Here is a 14,142-nt window from a genome sequence, read left to right as displayed (position 1 = left end):
GATGAGTTTGCTTACCCACCCAACAGTTCTTGAGGAGGTGCTGGGGGTGTTCTCAAGCTTTCATCAAATTCCAGCTCTAGATCGCTGAATCGCAACATTCCTCAAGCTGCTCATTTCTGATGGGAAAAGCTGGGAGTGGGAGTCCTGGCTGACATTGAGAGTAGGCAATGCACAATGGGACCAAACATCATTGAAGTGCTGGGATCACAGTACTGCTGGTACTCTTCTTCAGGTGGAAGATGCAGCCAGAAGACTTCCAAAGAAATTTTTCACCTAGACAAAATGGAAGGGTGTACCTGCTGTATGAAATCAGGCGGAGAAGACGCGCTATCCAGAGGAACTGGTGCTCAAACAATCCTGGACAGCATGCTGAAATCAACTTCCTGGAAAATCGTTTCAATAACAGTCCACAAACTCCTTGCTCCATCACCTGGTTCATTTCATCTAGTCCCTGTGGAAACTGCTGCAGAAGGATTCTGGAGTTCCTGAGGTCACACCCTAACGTGACCTTGGATATATATGCAGCCAAGCTGTTCAGGCACTTCGATATCCGGAACCGACGAGGTCTCCGCAGCCTGATGATGAATGGAGTGGCTATACATATCATGAACCTTGAAGGTAACCCAGATACTCTGTCTAACTGTGGATTGAAAGTTCTGGGATTATGTGCACTCTTGGTTTGTAACAGAGGTGATGGCTGGCTTTGGGGAGTGCTATAAATGATCAAGGAGAAAGCCAGCATCGGGCCCGGGATCGGCGCTGGGTGAACCAAGATCCGACCTCTATAGCATCAGACCTCCCTCTGTTCACGAATGCAGTTCCCAGCAAGGCTGTTTTATACAGTTTTTAATGCCTTAGGCAGAGGTGCCCCTTTTGTCACCTCGCATGTGTATGAAGTTTCTTTCACTGCAGGATTGGACAATCGCTGTTTCTTGGATGGTGTCAGGTGCTGATCACATCAGGAGAAGTTGGGTATTCAGATGTATGTTTTTGACGATTTAGATTATCTTGATTGATGACACTTATCAAGTACTGATCATCCTTGGGTGTTCCCTGTGGTTCCAGAGGCATCCCATCTCCGCACTAGCCAGGTCTTTTTACTTGTTAACGAGGCATTCTTTCCTGCTGCCACCAGGAGTGTCGCAACTTCCGTGTGGTAATCTGTCTCTGGGCTGTCTGTGGTCAGAGGCTTGTTGGATGATTAATTTATTTTACAATTTTGGTTTTTATACATTTTCCCCCTAAGCATGAGTTATTTTACCTTACATATTACAGGGAGGATTAGTGAGTGCAAAAATGTCACTCTCTTCTGCCTTATTTCTTCCCCAGTCTTCCCCTGCACAGCAGCAGGACCAGCATGGTCATTTCCTCTTGCCAAATCCAAGATGAAGGGCTGGAGGTTTCTCTAGCTATGCACACCTCCTTTATAGGCAGTGTAAAACCCTGTCACTCCTAGAATACACATGCAGATCAGCTTGCCAGCTGCATCAAGTAATTGATTTCCATTGGTAGCGAGAGAAGAGTAGGAAACTTGTCTAAGGGACACTTTCAGATGATGCGCCACAGAAGATGTGTCTTGCCTTTTTGTTGAGTGTATCTTGCTTGCCTGGTAATGTTTGTCTGTAAAAACAGTCCAGACAAGCAGCTCACAAAAAGGAATGTATATTTGAAGGCATGAACCTCACACCTGTGTGGATATTTACCACTGGAGTGTGGAGCTATGAAACCCACTGGATCAAATGTAATCATAAAGGACATTTACTTAATATTGGGGGCGCTGTCCCTGGGATTATAGCACCAGAGCATTGTCAGAAGCTCTGGCCATCCTATCAACACTAAGATCAATATGAAACTGCTAAATGTTAGTGTGTTCACTCCAGCTTTTCCCTTATCATTTGGATAAGTCAGACAGATTCATGATTGAAGCAACTTGTCTTACCAAAGATGTGTTCTCAAGCACAAGGCTGCCAAAAGGAGAGCCTGACCATGCCTGTCCCACTTCCCTTTTCTCTCCTGCCACTTGCTGATTCCTTCTCTCTTGGCTTTATGCCAGAGCATGCTATTTGTGATAAGGGTTACCCAAGCCACCACAATGATCAATTTCTCTCTCTGGCAATTCATTTTTAGACATATTGCTACTCTGTAGAGTTTTGGTTCCCCTTTCCACTAACTTATTTGTGTAGTTATTTGTGCACACCTTGTATGAATATCTTTGTCCTTTACTGTGTTCTTACTGAGAAACAAATGACTCACTGACATGTTAATGAAGAAAGAACTGGGCATCCTTTCATCAGGAGTGACTGGGTATCTCTCTTCTTAGATTACAGGTACTGCTGGAGAAATTTTGTTGCACACCAACCTGGAGAAGATGATTATTGGCCCCAGAATGTCACTTTATACTTCATTTTGAATAGCATAGAACTCTTACATATCTTTTTGGTAAGTAGACACCTGAAAAAAACACCAGGAGCAAAAATAAATGCAAAAAAATCCAAGGAAAAGGAGATTTGGATGATCCCAGCAATGGTGTTAGCAGAAATGATAGCAGGAAAAATAAGCATAGGCTTGAAGCTTCATAAACAGAGAGCCGAGCAGGCAAGAGATTGCCAGAGGACTATGCTGCCACATTGTGCCTTTTTGTCCAGGAGCAGAGAAGAGAAGAGATTTAGCACTACTCTCAGATTTTAACTAAGAAAAGGGTATATTATTTCAACCCTTTGCATGAATCAGCTACCAGTTCATTAGCTTGCAGCTTACCTGAGCTATTTGACCCCAGAAGCTCCTTCAGCTCTGTAATCATTATTCAAGTATTCTCTTTTTGCCTCAGGACAGGACCATGGATTTCAGTTAAGTTCTGATCAAGTTCAAAAGCCCAGATGGGTGGATTTACCTTCAGGATAAGAGTTTACATATTAGAGTACAATAGGACCAAGATCTGCTTTCCATTTTTCTTGCAATCCATACAATTGCAGAAGTTATTTGTACAGCCTGATATCCTACTCAGAAAGAGGAAGTGGTCTACTGAACAGGAGAGCAGACCAGGACTGGAGTAAACTGTGGGGCTCAGCCACCCTTTGTGGGGCAAGCAAGTTCTTGCTTGAACTGGTCCCTCTGTGCAGAATGGATGGCAGGAGGCAGAGGAAGGGATGCACAAAAGTGCTGGCAGGGACTTGGAGTCACAGACACAAACCTAACCCGTTTGTAGGATTGCCTTGTTTTATTTCTGGCTGAGGAAAAGGTGCACCCCAAACATGACACAGGGCTTTCAGTACTTCAAGGCCTGACCTTTCCATTTCTTGCCTGGGTAAGACGTTCAGGTGACAGGATACACAGTCAGTAGCAGTGTCCAGTCAATCAGCTGATCTAACAAAGTGCTTTATGCAATGTAATGGTTTAGGAGACGTTTTCCCCTTGGCTTTCAGCCTTTCTGAGTCTCCTAATGCCTGAGATGATTAAATAATTTAGCAGCTTACGCACGATCCGGGCACGGTGCGATGCCTGCCGGGAGCTGAGCAGAGCTGGCTGCTCAGTGCTCCTCAGTGCTGACAAACTGCTGCTGACTCAGCACGGGCCCCTACAGCGGTACAAGGGCAATCTGCCCTTCAGGCCTTGGTTTAAAGAGCCAGCTAACAAATTGCCTGTCCCAGCAAGGCAGCCTTGGTGATTTCTGCAGAGTCCTGCCGGCTGGGAAGCCTGCTGGAAGTCAGGCACTTGCTGAACTGCCCTGCTGTCTCAGCTAAACACAAGCCGCCCCTCAAATGAATGTGCACAGGGCCCATCACCAGTAGTTCTAACCCCCAACCCTCCACAGAAGGAATGGGAATGTCTGTGTGCTCAGCCCCTTTGAATATCCTGCCCCGTTTTACTAATTATGCAGAGGTGTAATGAGATGAGTGAGTTCCAGGCATGTGCTCCAGAGAAACACACATGGTTGCATCAAGCCCTGGCCTCGCTGGCAGAAGAAAAACACTGAGGAACCAGAGGGGATGTGGTGGAGTCCCACTGCAAAGGGCAGGGGATGGGGGCACTTGCCCTATGAGGAGAGGCTGAGTGAACAGGCTTTCCTTGACCTATAGAGAAGGTGGCTAAGTGGGAGCTTAGTGCAAACCTGCAGTTTTCCACTACATAAAGGCAGTAAAGACATAGCCAAGCTCTCCTCAGTGATGCACAGAGAGAAAACAGGGTGACACACACAAGCTGCAGTGAGGGAAATTCCAGCAGGATGGAGGGAAAACGTCTCTCCTGACAATGGTGCTGTGCTGGAACATGGTGAGGCTGTCACCTCCATCCCTGGAGACACTGAGAACTTCCCTCTAGCTGCCTGGTCCAGCCTTGGAGTTAGCCATGCTGTAAACATGGTGTGCAACTAGAAACCTCTGGGGGGGCCTTTCTAACACCCCAAAAAGTTTGCCTTTCCGCAGGATCCAACTCCACTTCCCCTGCATTCAGTTATGCAAGTTGCTACCTTTTAAATGTTTCTGTTTGTAAATGGTCTGTATTTCTAGGAGTGGCGTACATGGCACAGTAAATTATGAGGTGCTGCCCTGTTGTCTGGAAAAATGTATCTTGAGGGAGATTATTTAACACATTGAAGGAGGATCAGAGTGATATCCTGGAGCAGATGCTTTATTTTCAAATTCTCTGTCATTCTGAAGAGACAGCTTAGGCTTTTGGTATCAAAATTTTAATGGTTTTTTTTTCTTCCTCCCTAGGAGCTTCCTCCATTTCTGGCAAACTGAATGCTAACAAGCCTCACCACCATGCTTTCAAGCTCAGTTTGTGCATCAATACAAGAGCAGAAAAGCCAGTAGCTGGCAGTCTTTCCTTCTGCAGCCTTGCTAACTTTCTTGCTGCCCCCAGAGAAGACTCTTATCACTGTCTGGGCATTGATAAGCATTGAACAGAACAGAAGGAGCACATGAGAAGCCATCAGGAAGTGGGGATGGAGACCATGCCCCACAATCAGGCCTTCCAAATCTGCAGATTCTGCAATCAGATTCTGCAAGGGTCCCCTTGAGAGGCCAGCATGTAATATATTTCATGCTCTGATCTGTTCCAAAAAAGTAATCAGCCGTGCGTTCTTGCTTTCAGAATTTCTTATAAAGATCTCTTTTATGGCTATGTGTGTATGCTTCAGAATATATTTCATACTATTAGAGTGTTTATGCAATACTGTAGTAATGCTTCATTTTAAGGTTTTATTTATGAGTGTAAACTTTATTTATGACTGTAAAACCAGTGTAATAAAAGGGAAGATGCCAACATTGTGGAAACTTTGCTTTTCTTGTTCCGCTCCTTGGTAGACATCCTTCCCTTGTAATTCCACACTCTGGAGACATAGGTGTTCATTGCAAACTGGGGAAACAAAGTAAAAAGTCTCTGCTTTTCCAGCTGGAAACACAGAGTGGAATGGTGAAATAGGAGATTTTGAAACCTCTGAGCTCTCTCTACTGGAAGAAAGCAAAAAGAAGCTACAGGTGTGTTGGGTCTTGCAGCAGTTTTGAATTTGAACAGCAAAAAATGTAGATCATCTGAACGAATCATGTGGGGAGCTCCATGTGTCATGATTCCAGCCTCTTCAAGCAGGAGGCCTACTGTGTGATTCCACTGGGGAATGTGCTGATGCTGGGATCTACAACATGCACAAATGATAACTTGAAGAACAAGGCAGGGGCTGATGGGAACTGTGCCCATCTCTTCCAGTTTATTTATGCTTGTAGCGTCCTCTGTCCGTGCAAAAATCTCCAGATGTTTAGCAGATATTGAGACAGCCAGAAAAGCTGCAGGCTGAGGAAGCAGCTCCAGTCCCCACAGTGTGGGAGTGTATCTAAGGCTGAGCACAGCTGGCTGGGGAGCGTCTCCTACGTTAGACAAATAAGACAACTCCAAACAATGTATAGCACAGCTAAACTTTTCTTCCCCCTGTCCAGGGCCTCATATTGGATGTCACATGCTCTCTTTCTGGACATTATTGTGTTTTCTCCTTGTTTACTTAGGGAGCAATCAAATCACTTGATCAACATGCAGCTTAGTACAGCAGGGCCCATAACCATTCATGCCCAGGGCTCAGCCTTTTCCACTGAAGGCAGGACGACAAACTTCCTCTGGTCTGTTTGGAAGCTTGCCACTTCCAAGTCAGCCCAGCGAAGTTTTTCACACTGGTTTTATCTGCCAGAGTGAATTTGCAATCTGCTGTATCTCTGCTGTGCCCCTACTGGCATGTGAAGCCTAGAGGCGGGTCTACCACACTGGTCTCCTTTAAGTGTAACCACAGAAGGCAGCTGGTCTGCTCTCATCTTCTCCTGGCCCTCTGGACTGGTAAAAACATTGTGCCACCTTGTAGAGTGGGATAGTTCTTAAGTGTGAATTAATGACAGGATTATAGTGGGGAGACATCAGCACCCTCCCTGTGCTGGAACTTGGGTGCAACAGCAGCAACAGAAATGGAGTTTTAGCCATATCTGATGTGGGTTTGGAAGCCTGAGGGGAAACCTGCCTAAGACAAAGTGTATGGGAGGTTCAAAAGCCAAAGGCAGCCTCCAGAATCCTTGCCACCTTTTGGTGCCTCCCCATCTGCTATGACCTCTGCCCTTGCAGCAACCCACTTTCTCCTTGCCCAGCAGGGGCTCTGCTCCTTATTGCTAATGTTGTCTGAACCAGGGTCTCTTCTCTGCCAAATCCCTTCATCTTTCCTCTGAGAACCGAATCTGACTTCCATCACTGTGAATATGTAATACATATGTGAAGAAATAATGACATTTCTGCTGCTAGGAATGCTAAAGGGTCAGCACCAGGGAGAGTAGAAAAACGACCTCAAAGACAATGCTGGACACAAATACATGTAGACTGAAAACCCCCTGAAGGGACAAGTAGCAAGGGAGATTCCATGACCCTGAAACCCCTTTCTATCCTGATTTCCAAGTACGAGCATGCAGCAGAGGAGGAGAAAAGGAGGGAGAAGCCATGCTTGTGTTTGCAAGGGTCTGGAGTGTGCCTTTGCATTGTTCAATGGTAATCTGTTTCTCATTACTGCAAAGTCCAAGGACACCGTGTACTGACCTGGAGGAATGCTGTGTGCAGCTGGGGGAATGATGTCAGTGTCCTGCTCTTCTGTGGACATGTTCTGGGGCTGTTCAGAGACAGGCTTTGGGAGCTGTTTGCAGCATGGATCAGCATCCCTTCAAGGCAACACCCTCAGCAGGGTGGCAGACACCCCGAGCACCAGGAGATGGCAGCCATGCCCAGCTGTCCATACCAGCTGCCATCCCATTTTCCTGTTTCCTCTCTTATCAAGGACTCCACAGCTACCTGGACGTGCTTGTGTTCAGAGTTCATTGCTGCAAACCATGCAGTGTTGATCACTGAGACTGGGGTTTTCAGCCAGCACCAAGACCCCTGGTCTGGCTGTTCCCCACAGTTTGGGGAGGAAATGCTCTCCCAGAAATCACAAGCACCCATCTCCCACAGCTCAGGCAGCTGGGACTGCAGGTATATTTGCCACAGTCCCCTTGAGAGCTTAGCTTCTGCCCAGGTGCATATAAAGGACAGAGACACCTAGAATAGCACAGTCTCCATAAGACTGTAAAGGTAAGTGGTTCTCAAAAATATATAATCAGTAGTGAAATGTTCACTATATAAACAGTGTCCAAAGCAAGAAAAATATCTTGGGTTAATAAAGTAATGTTGCTGCATAACAGTCACCCTCCAGGGAGTTATTCTTGGCAGAGACACCTAAAGCATTTGAGGCTGAATTAATTTAGAACGCCAAATTAAAGAATAGCTTGTAACAAACAATATGAATTGGTATTTGTGAACAGAAAAAATGCAGTTAAAACAATCTTGTGTGCAAAAGAGCTAAATTCCTATAGCTGAACCACATGGATTAACTCTAGAGTCCACTCTGAATTTAATCAGATTTATGTTCAAAAGAATCTAAATATAGGATGTATTCCTAATATAGCTCATGATTCTTTGCATTTACTCATTACATTTTTTTCTCCTCCTGTACAATGTCAGCTGTTGTAATGTTTCAACAAGTATTTTCAACTCAGTGTTAGTCAAAATTTAATCAAAAGCTTGTATCTCAACCCCTTTCTAAGAAAATGGTAATTTTTTCTAACAATTCCACTGAGAAGTACAATGATGTTGTACAGGTACAATGTTAAAAGTTCAAAGATGAAGATTCTTTATACATCTTTGCTTCTCTTCTTGTTTTGTGAAGCATATTGTCAGCCCTTTTGTGTCCAGTGTGGTCGATTATGAGTCATGAATGGGCACAATAGGCTGGCCATCAATGAAAGAAGCATCTCAGATAACTTCAGAGGCTTTTGGTAGCATTTCTAAAGTATCCTAACAACTTATCTTCCTTGATCTGCTGGGTGACATTGTCAATAACTTCAAAGCTACAAGTAAAAGCATGAAGACAGTTTAATATTTCTAGGTCGTACCTCCAGAAATCAGAAAGAAAAGGTGACATGTCAATCCTCGGTGTCCAATATACTTCCTTCACCCACATGATACCAAAAAAAAAGACAAAGCCAGATGCTTGTTTGTAAGACCTTTATTTATATAAATAATATGCACCATATGAAACAAATATACAACACCATGCTTGCAAATTAATGCTTTGCAAAGGACTGTCATTGCTATTCCTGGTCAAAATTTCCCAAGCTGAGAGTGCCTTGGGAAGTTGTGGGAAGCTTGTGAGGCCGCTGGTTGTGACCTCTGCCAGCAGGAGCAGGCCCTGTAGGGACAGAGCCCTGCTGTCCTAGCACCAGGGGAGGTGTTCTGAGGAGCCTCCAGCCCTACCCAGAAAGAGGAACAGGATGGAGCACAGAACTTGCAGCCACCATGAAGGAAGTGACAGAGCACACCAGAGTGTGGGACACACTTAGCCTTGTGCAAACCCCAAGAGGTTGGACTGGAGAGGGCGATCCAGCTGTAATTCAGGGGGTAGGAAGGTGGCGATGAGCGGGCATGTGCTGTGAACCTGCATCTTCAGCTTGTAAAGACTGTGTCCACCAGATCAGGAGCTAATGGGGTCCCCTAGTGGAAACAGAGTGATTGCCAGGCAGGAGGATGGTTTGGTTTTGGCCCCTACAGAAGATATCTATTTACAGGTTAAAGAGCTTTGCGTATGCCAGGATTTTCTCTGGCCAGCTCTCAGTAGAGTCACATTGCTGGCCATATTATGGGCAATAAAAAACTTGGAAAAACAGAAGACTGTGGGACTGTAAAGGTGCCTCCAGCAGAGGCAGCTGGCTGGGGAGGGAGCACACTGCATGTCTGGTCTACGGGGAAACGCTCAGAGGATGAAGAGCACTCCACACAGTGAGAGCTGCGGTGCTCTGCACACAATCCTCTTAGAGAGACCTGCTGGCTTCATGTGAGGTTTTCAAGCTGAGCTACTTGGGCTGTCAAGGACTCGCTTCAACACTCTCTGCTGAGCTCTCCAGTAGCTGGCCAACTTTGCTGTTAATACATAGGCTGCACCATCTCAGTTGGGATGGTTTTCCTACCAACATCCAGGAGGACAACTAAACCATTTCACAGGGGAGGACACGGAGCAGCTGAGTGTAGTGCAGCTCTAAGAGCCAAGAAATGTGCTCCCTAAAGCCTTCATGAAGTGTGCAGGTCAGTGCAGTGCCAGTGAGAGCACAGCCACACAAACAGCTTTGCAGGCTGTCTGCTCCCACCTGGGCAAGGCTGAACCCAGAGCTCCATTCAGTGGATCACCTGGATTAGCTCTGCAGGGACTGAGGGGAGGCAAATCACTCTCTGGCAATGTCACTGCAATCCTGGCTGTTCCCAGTCAGCAAAGGATAAGGTGTGAGCCTGGGGAAGGTGTCTTCACAAGATCAGCCTAATTCTCCTTGGAAATGAAAGTAAGGATAGTCTTATCTCTAGACACAGGGCTGGAAGGAAGAGAGACGTAAGGAGGGAAGAGGAGAAAGATCTGTTGTAAGGGAGAGAGTTGGAAATCAAAGAGCAAGTGTTTGTGAAGTCTTCTGATTGCTGATGACTTTCACTTCAAAGTCCCAGAATTTTAAAAGCATCTCGTAAATCATCTACTTCGTACAGCGGCTGCAGGACAAAATAGAAATGGTAGGTCAGTTGTCAAGTGAGCAGGAACCCATGAATATGAGGAAGGAATGGCAGGAGATGGGATGAGAGGGAGAAGAAGGGGAAGTGAACAAGAGGAGAGATGAAGAAAGTTGGAGGAAGAGGCATAAGGGATGTGGAAGACGAAGACACATGAGTGAATGAAATGGCAGATGGCAGGGATGAGCAGCAAGTGCAGAGAGGAATTATAGTGAGGAAGAGAGGAATAAGGTGGGGGAAGATGCATTGGAAAAAGAAGAAGAAGAAGAATTGTCCCTTACCAGGAGGATTCGTCGAAGTTTCCTGGCAAGATGGACAGAGTTTTCATGCAGCCCTTCCCAGCCTTTGAATGCCTGTTCCCTGTTCTCCACAAATGTGTTCCAGCAGTAGAAGTAATCTGTGCAAGACACGGGGGAGTTACAGGTGCTCGACAGGACACTGATCACTAAATCATCACACTCTGCATCATCTTCCCTGGCTCCTTGCCCTTGCCCTTCTCCCCAGCACCCCTTGGCCCTCCATCATCTCTTTCCTGCCTGCACAACTCACCTTTGAAGGTCATGATGGCGATCTGTGCCCCCGCCTTGTGCAGGCGCCGCAGCCCCTCGGGCTCTGCCTTGCGCTCCTCGCAGAAGTAGAGGCGGGCCATGAAGATGCGGAGGCTCAGGTTGGGGTAGGAGCGCAGGAAGCTGGCGATGTGCTGGGCGCAGTCGTAGCAGGGGCTCCAGGAGGTGAACCAGGTGATGCGGTAGCAGCGCCCCGGGTCCAGGTCCCAGGCTGCGATGTAGCGCAGGAAAAGCACCTCCACGTGGCAGCCCATCTTCGGGAAACCGGGAGCGACAGGGGCCAGGAGTCAGCGGGGTGTGACAGGGACAGGGAGGGAGGCTGGCCTGGGTGGGGCGTGAGGGAGGGGAAGCAAGGTGCGGGAATTCTCTTGCGTCGGCACACACGGGGACAAGGCACGGCAGCACTTAAGGGCTAGAGCAGGGCTGGTGGGCACTGGTGAGGAGGGATGTGGGAACGGGGTGGGCGGGAGATAAGCAGGAGGGTAGGGAGACTGGAAAAGCAGCAGGGAGTGTGGGTGTCTCGCTGATACCACACTCGGGGGTAGCACAAAGAACAGCTTTACCCCGAGGCTGCATCCCTCAAACGGTGTGAACCAGCACAGCCCCAGGTGTGCCTGTACCTGCACAGCGCCCAGGTGTGTCTGTACCTGTACAGTGCCCAGGTGTGCCTGTACCTGCACAGCCCCAGGTGTGCCTGTACCTGCACAGCGCCCAGGTGTGCCTGTACCTGCACAGCCCCAGGTGTGCCTGTACTTGCATAGCACCCAGGTGTGCCTGTACCTGCACAGCCCCGGGTGTGTCTGTACCAGCACAGCCCCAGGTGTGCCTGTACTTGCACAGCCCCAGCCGTGCCTGTACCTGCACAGTGCCCAGGTGTGCCTGTACCAGCACAGTCCCAGGTGTGTCTGTATCTGCAGAGTGCCCAGGTGTGTCTGTACCTGCACAGTGCCCAGGTGTGTCTGTACCAGCACAGTCCCAGGTGTGCCTGTACCTGCACAGCCCCAGGTGTGTCTGTACCTGCACAACCCCAGGTGTGTCTGTACCTGCACAGTGCCCAGGTGTGCCTGTACCTGCACAGTCCCAGGTGTGCCTGTACCTGCACAACCCCATGTGTGTCTGTACCTGCACAGTGCCCAGGTGTGCCTGTACCTGCACAACCCCAGGTGTGTCTGTATCTGCACAGCCCCAGGTGTGCCTGTACCTGCACAACCCCAGGTGTGCCTGTACCTGCACAACCCCAGGTGTGTCTGTACCTGCACAGTGCCCAGGTGTGCCTGTACCTGCACAACCCCAGGTGTGCCTGTGCTCCTGTCACAGCCCTCTGCTCCCTGCTGTCCCAGGCAAGCTGGAGCTGCGGGCTCCAGAACGGGCTGGCAAGGTGTTCCCTCCCCCACCTGGTTGCGCAGGTATCCAAAATCCAGGGAGCAGGAGGTGGCGCTGTCCCGGCGCTTCACCACATAGCACAGGTAGGTCTCACGCCGGCCCTTGGCCTTGCGCAGGTTCCTGAAGTTGTAGAGGAAGAGCCTCCTTTGCATGAGGATGCTGCAGGAGAAGACAAGAGAGAATTTACATTTACTCATGCAGCCAGTTGTTTACCCTGTCTCTGTTGAGGGCTCAGCACCAAAAATATCCTCTTCACATCCAAGCCTCTCTGTACGAGAAGAGTGTCGGTAATTTGCATGAAATGTTCTAGGGAAAAGGTGCAGACGTGACTCTGGGGATGAAGCAGGTGACCTTGTGAGTGGAAATGGTGTGTGAATTAATAGTGATTAGTCAAACAGCAACTATGGCTGGGCAGAGTGTGAAAATATCTGAAAATATCCAGAACATGGACACCAGTGAGGGAGGAGGATGAAGGCATTTGAGAAGACCTGTGAAGATGAGAGGGTGTGGAGTTCAGCCATCAAGAGTTGTTATTTTTGCTATGTGAAACCCAGAAAGTCCACTGGGGAAGGGATGGACCAAACTAGAATCTCTCCAGAGAAGACTGGACTGAATGCCTTCCAAGTAGGGCCTAAAAGAAGAGCAGAGTTGAAAGTGTGCAGGGCCAGGGAAAGATGTCATCCTGTAGCTGATGGAATATATAAATGGTAGCCATGCTGACACCTCCCCAGACACCAGTACCATTTCCACAGCATCAAGACTGGCAAGGGCCTGCTCCTGTGCCCAGGGACCATGCTGGGGAGAGGCAGCAGGGGCACAGGGAGGGGGTGAGGCAGTCATGAAGCATTTCTGGCAGCCTCCCTGCCAAGTGGAGGGACACAGGCAGCTGGGTTCATTGAGGTGAGATACTCACCTCCCCCGCAGCAACGCAAAACAGAAGTGAATAGGTTAAAAATAATCACGTCCTTTGTCATCTTTTCCCACTGTTAGGCTGATGTTCAGTTTAAGCTGGGGTAAGTCTAAGAGATACTGAGCTGGGTTTTCCCAAGGATCTCCAGTGAAGTGTAGAAAAGGGGAATTTGGGTTTGTTGGGAATTTAAATCTGAGAGTCTAGGCACTTGTATGCACCCTTCATCTGTTTGCTAGTGTGACCATAAAGCTTGGGCACTGCAGAGCACTTAATGACCAGCTGACAGGCATCCTCTCTGCCCCTCCAGGAGCTTCTGCCCCTTGTGCAGCCTGCCACATGGCCACTGCATCACAGGTACTCATTCACAGAGTCATGCACATCCTCATGCCGCCTAGTGATGTGCTTTGAGGCTGTGTGTCACTCCCTACTGCTCCTCACCTGCATCACAGACATTGTGCCTCAGGGCCTTGCTGCCCTGATTGTCCCACAGACAGGCACACGACTCTTTCCTGCCCTGTCTCCCTCAGCCTGCAGTGCACAAATGCCTGTCCTGTCACACAGAAAGAGGAAGCACACACACACTCTGCTATGCCATGCTTTGTGCTGGCAGGCTCCTGCAGAAGCAGCACATCGGATTCCAGTCTTCTGTTAGAAGAATGTCCACAGAGAAGACTGCACACACTCAGGAGGGTAAAGCGTCCCCATTAAGTATCTCATTAAGCCCAACAACAGTCTGAGGCTGTTCCTGGAGGTCTGTCCCATCAGAACTGTTGCAATCCTGCTCTGGTGTGTTGCAGGTTGTGTCAGGAGCAGAGCACGAGCTGATCCCACTGCATTCCATCACCCCTTTCTCTGCTGTTCATGGTGTGTGCCTGTTTCCCATACCCGCTGTATGTTTTTCATCACCCTTCTCACTCTTGGAGCTGACTCTACCACCTTGGATTCACCCTGTTTCCCTGCCTTTGTGCAAACACTTACAAATGAACACCTGTGTATATTCCTAACACACACATATTGGTCTCCCCAATTTTTTTTTCTCCCCAAAATTATCAACCAGTCGTTCACCACAGGTTTCTAAGCCTTAGATGTGTTATTGCAGGGATATGGAAAAGACTGTGCCCTGTAACAGAGATGCTGGAGTGGGGATCTGTTCTATGGTGACAGATCCTCAGGTTGTCCAGA

General features: G+C 48.2%; 2 protein-coding genes across 2 annotated transcripts; one reads left to right on the top strand and one right to left on the bottom strand.

Moving 5' to 3' along the window:
• Window positions 1–239: 239 nt before the first annotated feature.
• Window positions 240–4,739, top strand: LOC128933208 (C->U-editing enzyme APOBEC-1-like). Its single transcript, XM_054270138.1, has 3 exons — window positions 240–618; window positions 2,321–2,439; window positions 4,713–4,739. The coding sequence occupies exons 1-3, from the start codon at window positions 240–242 to the stop codon at window positions 4,737–4,739; spliced, it is 525 nt and encodes a 174-aa protein (XP_054126113.1).
• A 5,290-nt stretch (window positions 4,740–10,029) lies between these two features.
• AICDA (activation induced cytidine deaminase) lies at window positions 10,030–12,247 on the bottom strand. The gene is made up of 4 exons (XM_054270136.1): window positions 12,062–12,247; window positions 10,651–10,921; window positions 10,383–10,498; window positions 10,030–10,083 (listed from the first exon to the last, which is right to left on the bottom strand). Exons 1-4 carry the CDS (start codon window positions 12,245–12,247, stop codon window positions 10,030–10,032), a joined length of 627 nt encoding a protein of 208 aa, XP_054126111.1.
• Window positions 12,248–14,142: the final 1,895 nt, after the last annotated feature.

This window comes from Melozone crissalis, unplaced genomic scaffold (genome assembly GCF_028551555.1).
Source record: "Melozone crissalis strain CALT ecotype California unplaced genomic scaffold, PUWL_Pcris_2 ptg000008l_1, whole genome shotgun sequence".
Lineage (NCBI taxonomy): Eukaryota > Metazoa > Chordata > Aves > Passeriformes > Passerellidae > Melozone > Melozone crissalis.
Note: the sequence above shows the minus strand (reverse complement) of the source record. Positions and strands in the feature narration are given on the sequence as shown.

Bases quoted from the DNA above. Each gene is read 5' to 3' on its own strand.
- LOC128933208 (XM_054270138.1), top strand. From the start codon at position 240: ATGCAGCCAGAAGACTTCCAAAGAAATTTTTCACCTAGACAAAATGGA. The intron at 619-2,320 runs GTAACCCAGATA...CTCTCTTCTTAG, and splicing joins ACATATCATGAACCTTGAAG to ATTACAGGTACTGCTGGAGA. The intron at 2,440-4,712 runs GTAAGTAGACAC...CTTCCTCCCTAG, and splicing joins AACTCTTACATATCTTTTTG to GAGCTTCCTCCATTTCTGGC.
- AICDA (XM_054270136.1), bottom strand. From the start codon at position 12,247: ATGAGTAAATGTAAATTCTCTCTTGTCTTCTCCTGCAGCATCCTCATG. The intron at 10,922-12,061 runs GTGGGGGAGGGA...GGTTTCCCGAAG, and splicing joins TTGGATACCTGCGCAACCAG to ATGGGCTGCCACGTGGAGGT. The intron at 10,084-10,382 runs GTAAGGGACAAT...TTTGTCCTGCAG, and splicing joins AACTTCGACGAATCCTCCTG to CCGCTGTACGAAGTAGATGA.